This window comes from Epinephelus lanceolatus, chromosome 20, assembly GCF_041903045.1.
Source record: "Epinephelus lanceolatus isolate andai-2023 chromosome 20, ASM4190304v1, whole genome shotgun sequence".
Taxonomy (NCBI): domain Eukaryota; kingdom Metazoa; phylum Chordata; class Actinopteri; order Perciformes; family Serranidae; genus Epinephelus; species Epinephelus lanceolatus.
In genome coordinates this window covers 33,855,001-33,865,000 of record NC_135753.1, presented here as the reverse complement: position 1 = coordinate 33,865,000, position 10,000 = coordinate 33,855,001, and the positions used below count along the sequence as shown (strand labels likewise).

The window sequence follows — 10,000 nt, the reverse complement described above, 5'->3', positions numbered from 1 at the left end:
TCATGATGAGATTAAACCGTTTTAGACCATTGAAGAGAAAAGTTGCAGTGGTGTGAACTGGCCGGTCTGAGCTCGACTCAAGCCGGCTGATGATGTCACCTGCAACTCAACTGTTCAAATCACAGACAGCTGGTTTTAGAACGTAAAGTGCGTCAACTGCTCCTACAGCTAGTCGGCTTGTAGCAAAGTCTGCTGGCCAGGTCAGGAACAAACTGTCAGCAGACGGCGCGTTTGCTTGCCACGGTAGGTGCTCCATCCCTGCCGAACCCTCTGTTTCCATCCTGACAGTGGTGATGGCCAAATGAAGCCTCATGAAGCATTTTCTTTATTTTCTGAGCCCACTAGATGGCGCTTGTGGTTTAAAGAGAGAAGTTCAAAGAATGGCAATTCAGTGAGGCTTTCAACCTTGTGTTGAGCAAAAAGCGCCATCTAGTGGGCTCAGGAAATAAAGAAAATGCTTCATGAGGCTTCATTTGGCCATCACTACCTGACAGTGTGCTGGTGTCGGACAGTGGGTCGCTGCTGCTGCTAGCTTTATGTGCTTATGCCCCACAACACACATTCTCTCTCTCATTGACTGATTAATTGGTGCTGCTTACTGATATTAATGTGGTGTATTTATTATGAATACAGTCCACCTGATGCTTGTTTTGTTTCTGTTTTTCACCGTTTCATCACTACTACAAATGCAGCTGTAGCCAATATCTCACTATCACTATCCTCAATCATATTTTAAGAAACTACAAATTATATTCAGCCACAAAATAAGTCTGAAAAGCTGCAAATCAGAGCAGAAGTACAGAGAGCTGTTGCATAGAGAAGATACACCATCTCATCTAGTTGTACTGGTGTGAACCGACAGGTTTTTAGAACGCTACAGAATGGCGCATTGCAAGTAGTCGCCTGTTTCAACTCATCTCGTTGCAAATCTTTGGTCTGAACTGGACCTGGAAAGTTTGTCCTGAAAGTCTTTGGTGGTGCAAACCTACCTTTAGCTTTCCATCAGCTGTTCAGGTGGCTGGTCTCAGCAGATCGTGCAGGTGAAGAACCCTGATGTGGAGGTCCTGAGCTGATGTGGTTACACATCGTTTGCGGTTGTGAGGATGGTTGGATGTACTGCCAAACTCTTGGAAATGACAGTGGAGATAGGTTATGGTAGTGAAATGAACATTCAGTTTCTGCACGCTCCCTCAAAACTTGCGACATCTGTAGCATTGTATTGTGTGATCAAACTACACAATTTAGAGTGGCTTTTTTGGGACTGTCCCGAGGCACACCTGTGTTGTAATGATGCTGCTTAATCAGCATCTTGATATGCCACACCTGTCAGGTGGATGGATTTATGTTGGCACAGTGCTCAGTAACACAGATTTAAACAAATTTGTGAGAAAAATGAGAGAATTATGGCTTTTCTGTGCATAGAAAAACTATCAGCTCTTTTATATCACCTCATAAAAACAAGTGCTGCATTTCTATTTTTGTTCAGCGTGTTTCCTTAACTAGAGGGAAATGATCATTTTGGGATCTTAAGCATCTGTAGACTTTCCTCCAGACAATTTCTCTCTTTCCTCTGTCTCACTGTGCTCAAGACCCACCTGAGGAGAACAGAGAATGATGCTGACAGGGCAAGCTGACCGTCACTGGTACATCAACAAGTGAATAAAGCCTTCCCTTCTCCCCCTCCCTCCTCTCTCGTCCTCCCTTATTCTCTAGCCTCTCCCATGTGGCTGAGCCGGAGGAGAGAGTTGTTAACATGCTGATTATGCAGATGGAAGCACACAGAGCAAAGTATGAAAGGAGAGGACTCCCATAGAGAGGAATAATGGAAAAAGAGGATGGAGGGAGAGCAGGAAAAGGGTAGTTTGAGTGCTTTTTCAAAATAGTAATATTGGTCACCCTACACCAGTAAAGGAGACTTTGTCACTGCCCCATTCTGTGTAGTGAATAGTTTGGTTTGGCCTGAAGCTGTGTCATCATCACACACACTCACCTGTTGTATCAGCGTACTTCCTGTAGTAGAGCTCAGAGAGAGTGAGTGTGTTAAACCGGTAGCTTCAGGGCCTCTAGAAATCAGAGCAAAGCTGTACTACGAAAATAGCAGCTGCCGTGGGATCAGCCACAGATGCCGTTAATCTTAGCAGCCTTCTCTCACCAATGTCCAAGAAAATGTAGCCTTACTTTAAAAACAGTTTTGTTGTAAATGTTTGCATGCTTACATGCACATGGAAACATATTTTGCTGATGCTAAGATGTACTTACAGCTGTGGCTCCATCAGTGCAAAGACTGTGCGCTCCCTTGCCTCAGACACATTTTCTCTCTGGACTGCATGCGCCAAAATTCAATTTTGAACAATATCAGACATCCATTTGTCTTGTTGCTGAAGCTGCTCACCTGCCCTGTGCAAATCATACATCCGCTCCGTCATTAGCTGCCATAAAACTCCATCCCGATGGCTATGGGTGCGTTCCTAATTGCATACTTCTTCTTTTTACTTTTCGTAGGTACTGTAGCTTTCCTTAAAAAGTGTATACTGTTGCATGCAGTATGCACACCATGGGGGACGCTACTTTCTCATAACATGACGCCCTGAACTTTGACCCTCTTACTTTTACATCCGTTACCTTGGAGATTAAACAAACAGCACTTACCGTCATCCGTCATCGCGACTTCTGACAGCTTTGCGGCTCAGTTGATGTGACGTATCTTTAGCTGCGCAGAGACTGTGACTCAGAATAGCCAGAAAAGAATACTGACTTGCATACTGCAAAATCGGACCGGATATAGTAGAACATCCTGGTATTTTTTGCATACTGCATCTGACATACTATGTATTGGGACATACTAAATCTCTTTCTGGCATTTTACATAGTATGGTAGTATGAGGAGGTCCTTTGCATCCAAGGGATTTTTGGGACCTAAAAAGCAGCTCCAAAACTGTCTTGGAGATTTTCTGGTCTTTCTCAGTCTGTCTGCAGCATTGATAAGCTCCTGCTACTGCAAATATTACCTCCTTCTACCACCTTGGGGTCAGATAAACCCCTAGTTTAGCTAACCCCAACTCTTGCACTTAGACCTGACGTGATAACATTGTCCCGTCAGATCGAAGGTGATTAAATTTGCTCATTCTTAATATCATTTTTCATATATTTATAACAGGCTTCTTATCATATGCTGTTCAGAATTTAAAATAAATGTTCAGATAGCCCATTAGTCATGGTAAAATAGCCAACTATTTAGTTGTTCCACCCCTTGTCAATAGGGAGTGCTGCAGCACCCACACCCATGCAGAAGTCCAACACTTAAGTTTATGTCCAGATACATAAAATATCAGCAGAACTTTGTCGTCCTCCTGACAAATGTTTCATTAACATCAGCATGCTAACGCTGGCAGTGCAGTTGCGTAAGCCCAAGGATACATTCTTCGTGCAAAAACAAGGTTGTTTTGATCACACATTCTGTAACAGTTACCGAAATGATTCTAATATTTGCCATCTACTTCCTCCTGTTCCTTCCTGTCCCGACTTCCTCCTGCCACGCACCAGTCATGGTGACATCTGTCTGTCTGTGCAAACACATCTGTGCACAGACGCTTGTAGACACAGCGACGCAAGAACAGTACACGATGGAAACATCAGTGTACATGATCAGATTAGATGTTGGATCACCTCGCCAAACGCATTTGCGTAGTAATGAGAGGAATTGTGGGGACAGGCTTTGTGTTTAAGTGCTCCCTTATCTCCTCCTTTCTTAGGGTGGATTCAACGTGAACTATTGTCTGATATAAATTTTTAGACAATGCAGTTCAAACAGGATATCCAACACTGACCATGCTGCTCCAGCACTATTCCTGGTTTTCCAGGTGGATGAGACAAAGGGATATATTAAAGCTGATGTTGTTTTTTGTGGAGTTACTTGGTGTCAGGTGACGTCTGCCGAATCATCTGTGACAAAAGGATTATAGGCCTACTGGCTGCTTCTCCAGCTGTTGATACACACCTTGTTTCCCCCTCATGTCCAACTATAAACCTTCACATGGTAGAATTAATCGCCAACATTGCCTCTACAGATTCTCCCACTTTCTATAGCCACGTAAAATGCCCAGAGGAACACACATCCCATGGTTTTATTCCACTCGGTGTTCAGCCAAAGTCACAGTCAAACTGGAGTCAACTATCCACACAGAAAAGGAATATCTCCAGTTTTATGGAGTCGTAATGCGGCAGGGGTACTGTATAAATAATCTCTCCACACAGAAACACTTCCAGCTGTTAAACAATATGCCCTTTGCAGTTTCTCTTTTCTTCTCTGTCCTTTTGATTGTATGAAGCGTCTCGCCCAGACGGCTTTGAAAATGAATACAGACGGGTTTTTTTTTTGTTGTTTTTTTTTTTGTGTTGAGAAATTCTGTTGTTGAATATTCGCCTTTTGTGACACCTCCAGATTGTTGCACTTTATACTGATTATTATTACAGAGTGGAGTTGGAGCTCTGCCTGTATCAAACGCTGCTATTGAAAGTCGGGTCATAATGTGAAATTCAAACCTCCGAGTCTGTTTACAATTAGGCTCTTTGAAGCATTCCTCTGTAATCTCGCCCTCCTTTTGATATAAAGATTCAGTATTGATATAAATGAAGGAAATTCTGCCTTTGTTTTTAAAGCCATACCTGTGGCTTTTGATTGATGGATGGAAACTGTACGGTAGATTTATATAATATAGACTGGTTTCAGACCTCACTCTGAGGTTATAGTTCCCCGTAGACTTCAGCAGTATTTGTATCCACACAGTCAGAATGGCGATCCGCAGAGGGGTGAAGCCTCATCCCCGTTGGATAACCATGAAACGTTTGTGAACAAGGGATGATAAAGTAAATCCAAGGCTTTTTTCAGGGGCATCCTCATTGCCTTTGGCCATGTTGCAGCGCTGGTCAGTGGAGGGGGAGATGAGAGGGGAGCCCCTCTTCATCTCGTAAAGATCCAGCCGTTGGGCAGCTTTCACGCTCCACTGGCTGATCCTTCCAGGAAGTGAGGGGGGGGGTATAAGGAGCCCCCCCGCAGAGCCCCAGCATGTACCACTGCTGCATGCTGAGCCTAAATCAAAGGGGGCAGTCTGTCCTTAGCCTGGGGGAGAGTGAGTCTGCTGTGTGACCACAGAGACATGGGTAATAGGACAGCTTGTCACACTTGTGTAGATGCCTGTATTTTTGACAGTGTGTTTGCTTCTCTCCCGCCTGGGTTGCACAGTAATGACACCGTCAAAAACGCTGAGGCCTTGTGCAGTGAGGTCACATTTACAGTCATGACCTTGGCAGCTTTCAGAAGAGACCAAAGGAAGTCATCTAGCCATCTCAGTTATTTCAATTAAGTATGTTAGATCAAACCGATTTAAGTCTGCAATCATACAGTGTTGCAGTGTTGGCAGTTATTGTTGATGTGGAAACTTGAGGTAAGAGGGTCTGGGCTAAAAGGGCACATTAAAGGAATATTTCACCCCTAAAAAATGATTTTTTTTTTTGTGTCAAAACATCGGTTTGCAAATGCTCACACAACTCGTGCAGTAAAATCCAAGTCTTATTTATCCAGTCTTTGACTTGGTACTTCCCAATGTATCTTTGATCGCTTCAAAGCCAGACTCCATTGACAAAAACAGTAATTTTACTTCACTGCACACAGTAGTTGCTGGTCTAACGCTGCCTCTGACAGTTAGTTTACTAGCTTTATTGTGTGTGTTTGGGGAATCCGAACTAATGCTTTAAAACACCAAAGTCACACAAGAACACAGACAAGCTACAGATCCAGGCAGCAGTTGACCAGCAGCTCCTGTGTTCAGTGAGGTAAAATTACAGTTTATTTCAGTGGAGTCTGGCTTTGAAGAGAGCGTAGATTAGTTTCAGTTCCTAGTCGAAAAGGGTTGTCTCTTTGGGAAGTACTGAGCACACGACTGGATAAATGGGACTTGGATTAAACTGCAGGAGTGTGTAAATGGATGTTTTGATTGAATTTTGCTCTTGTTGAACACGGACCCCTGTGACTTCCATTCATTAAGTATTTCCTCTGTTTTTGTGTTCTTTGAGGCATGTTAAAAAGTTCTTCCCAAATTCACTTAGATCTTTACTAAATGATTTTTGTGACATTGACATGTCAGTTACAACAGCATAATAAAATAGTTGAAAAATAATAAGAGCTAACGAAACAAAAACTGCTTGGATAAATACACATTTTTACAGCCTTAAGGATTAATGTATCTATTGATTGTTATTCCAGTCCGATGTCGTCTTTTTGAGTCTTGTATAGAGTCTATTTTTATTTCTTGTAGTCTCAGTAGGTGTGTCAGTTTCTCCAGTAAAAAGATTTCTTCCATTTGTTAGCCATTGGTCCTTTGTTGGTGGTGTTTCTTTGCCCCAATTTCTGGTGATAGCTTTCCTGCTTGCCACTAGCAATATTTTGATCAAATATCTATCGCTAGCAATAACATTTTGTTCAGAAAATTTGCATAGATGACGCACCAAACAACTGTTAGGAACCTCATATCATAGTAGGGAAGAAAAAATAACTGTATATTGGGAAATGGTATGTAAAGAGCTTAAGCATAACACAGGGCGACACTGACACACAGTTGGTCATTTGTGGGGTGAATTATTCCTTTAAAGCTGAACAGACTTGCTGGTCTCAGTAAGTGCAGTAACTAATTAAACTGTGTTTCTTTTGTGATTGTGTTTCAGTTGGTAGCCAGTGAGTCCAGCCCTTTAGATGAAGAGCCTTCAGTTCCGGAGCATTGCCCCCAAGGCCCCGGCCGTGGTGCCCTCCCCCTCCCCTGCGGTCCTGTCCTGCCAGCCTCCCTCTGCCCTCCCTGAGGCCTCCACCGCCTCCAGCCCTAAGTCCATCATTGTGCCCACCCAAAACTATGCACTGATGCAAATAGCAGGTCAGGATGGCACCTTCTCTCTGGTTGCGCTGCCCCCTTCTGTCTCCTCCCAGACACCACAGCAACAACAGCAACAAACCCAAAAGAACCTCAAGTTGCCCATTCCTAGATACCAGCCGGTGAGGAGCAAAGGGACCGCAGATAAGGTCAAGTCACCACCTCTAGCTGCTCGGGTGAAAACAGCCACCAAGGTTGCTGTGACAGCGCAGACGAAGACAGTGGTGAGTGGGGCATCAACAGTGGTGAAGATAAAACAGCAGGAGTCCAAGCACACAAAGGAAACGCCGGTGCCCAAAGAGGAGCGTTCAGAACAAGTAATTCTGATTGACCCAGCCTCCTCTGACATCTCTGTCACTGCTCTGCTCCCAGACAATGCTGTCCTGTACCCAGGTTCTCAGTTAGAGCGAGCGCCAGATGGCTCTGAACGACCTGCTACAACTGGCCTTATTCAGAACCTCCAGTACCCCCCTGCGGCTGTCAAAGGCTCCCCAGGCAAATCCCCAGAGGAAAGTAAGACTACAGTGAGGCTGTGCCAGTCGAAGCCTGCTGCAGCCCAGCCACAGAGCAGTATCACTGTCCTGTCCTCAGCCATCTTCAGCAAAGCTGTCCAGATTATCCCGTCCCCACCTAAAGGTAAACTGCCCATCCTGCCCTACTCTAAAATGAAGAGCACCCTCATCCCAGCTGCCAAGCTCAGCAATTTGTCCCCAGAGAACAAGGGTTTCTCCAGCCAGACAGGCCTCACCAGCCCCTTAGATCCTACATCCAAGACACTTGAGACAGCTGAAGCCGGGGGTCACAACCAGGTGCCAAACTCCACTGTCCAGCCCCAGGCCAAGACCACACTCATGCCTGTGTTGGGAGCCCTCCAAAAACCACCTGGCAAGAAGAGAGGGAGAAAGAGAAAGACAATGGAGGACATCTTGGCATTTGAGGCCAGAAAGAAGAGGTCCTTGTCTTTCTTCCGTAGAAGGGTGCCAGAGAAACCACCAGCAGTCGCTCCAGGCTCCAAACAAAAGGAAGTTGACATTTCAAAGAAGTACCGCAGCATCCGGCCCAAGCCCATGCTGGTTATGGAGACAGTTCCCCAACTGGTTAGTTTGCCTGCCATTACCCCAGACGGCCAAGAACAGGAGCTCGTACTTGGTCATCAGCTCCCCAGCACTACCACAACCAAGACCCTGGACTGCCCTCCCCAGCCAGCTCCAGTAACCCTCCACCTGAGAGGTGCCTCCCATCCCAGAGTGTTCATAGGCAGCCGTCCGCTCCACCGCTGCCCCACATGTAGCCGCTGTTTCCAGTTCAAGCATCACCTCCAGAGCCACATGAACAGTCACACCAACAGCCGACCCTACGTCTGCCCGGTGTGCCGCAAAGCATACGCTCACTCCGGCAGCCTGAGCACCCACATGAAGCTACACCACTCTGAGGTACGCCCACGACGGTCTCTGTGCTGCGAGTTCTGCGAGAAGGCCTTTGGATATGTGGGAGTTTACTTCAGTCATCTGAGAGAGGTCCATAAGGTGGTGCTGACCGTGGAGCCGTCCATCAGCCATCATGAGGATGACCTTTCTGTGGAGGGGTGAGACTATTATCGATTGAGATAACTCATGAATACATGTGCACCTACTTCATTGTGACCTTTACCTCGTAGCAGGTTTTATGCAACTTTTTCCAAACAGTCATAACAAAGTTGCACTGTTGATTTTTTTTTCTCACCAGGGCCAACTCTCCAGAGCCATCAGACGAGCAGGATCGTGAAGACCCCGTGGAGCTGCAGATTAAATGTGGCCGCTGCCAGGCCATCACTCCCACCTTTGCCGACATGAAGATGCACTTGCTGTATGTGCACGGAGAGGAGATCCATGTTCCGCATCACGATGGCCAACCACTGCGGGGTGGCCGCGAGGCTGAGAACGAGTTGGTAAAGCACGCTGCGCATTACTGGCGGCAGCTCAACGAGAAGCGCAACCTGGTCAAATGTGGCAGCTGCGACGAGGAGTTCTTCTCCTTCTCCAAGCTTAAGAGGCACATCATGTCCCAGCACCGTGGAAAGGAGGGGGAGGACAGCGGGACTGTCTCATCACCTGATAGCAGCGGAAGCCTCGGGGTCCTTGCAGCAGGTGCGGCTTTTAACTGTGTGCTTTGCAGCGAGGTGTTGGACACTAAAGACGGGGTTATGGAGCACTGGAGGAGTCGCCACCACTGTGAGCAGCCCGGCCTTCTATGGGACGCACTGAGCTCGTACTCCGGCCACGAGGAGGGCGAGGCGGACGGAGATCCGGACACTCCAGCTCCAAGCCCACACTATCCAGCCTAGCCCAGGGATGGGCGTGGAGCCCCTCACTGTGGCTGCTCCTCACACACACTCAGTCCAAACAATCAGCAGCACAGGGATGGAGAGTTTCTCTTATGTCTTTTATCACTAGCTTCATCTTTCACCAGTTGACGCAAGAGAAAACAATGAAAAAAAAAATCAAACCAATGGTGGAAATTGATCTTTGTGTTACAGTTCATAAGGGGTGCTCTCTCTAGGTCAGAGAATCCAATTTTATAAACGATATTATTTTTCATGTTTTGATTGCACTGTTCTGTTTTTGACATTTCTTTTGGAGGTATGTATTTAATATCCTGTTGGATTATTTTTTTCTACTGCTTATTTAAATCTTATTGAAAGGGTAATTTATAACCTAGCTGACACAGTAATACTGTTAAAGGGTCATTTCACCCAAACGCTAGCCATGTAGATAATTTGTGAATTCTGCTGAGAGCTCTGCCTCTACCCTGATGGAAAATGACAATTTAAAAGTTTAACGACAACATTTCGTTGCAGAAATAGCACCCCTGTTACTCTGTGGATTATCCAGAGGAAACATTTTTAGTAGAGTACTGTAAACCACACAAATAAAATCCCATTCATCTACATTTCATGGGGTCAGAGGCAGAAAACTCAAGATATCGTCATCTTGACTCAAACTACCAAATCTGCACGGCTGGTTTTAATTTGGGTGGACTGACCCTTTTTGAAATACTGAGAAATGTTAATCTCAAAACAAGGGCACACTGTCTACTGTCAC

General features: G+C 45.6%; 1 protein-coding gene across 1 annotated transcript in view; it reads left to right on the top strand.

The window, feature by feature from the left end:
• The window catches only part of znf438 (zinc finger protein 438), a 59,423-nt gene that overhangs the window by 49,180 nt on the left and 243 nt on the right, over nt 1-10,000 (top strand). The window contains exons 3-4 of the mRNA XM_033639281.2: nt 6,721-8,505; nt 8,646-10,000. The exon at nt 8,646-10,000 is cut by the window's right edge and continues 243 nt beyond it. Coding sequence (XP_033495172.1) covers nt 6,749-8,505; nt 8,646-9,243 — 2,355 coding nt within the window. The 5' untranslated portion in view covers nt 6,721-6,748 and the 3' untranslated portion in view covers nt 9,244-10,000. The remainder of the gene's footprint in view (nt 1-6,720; nt 8,506-8,645) is intronic.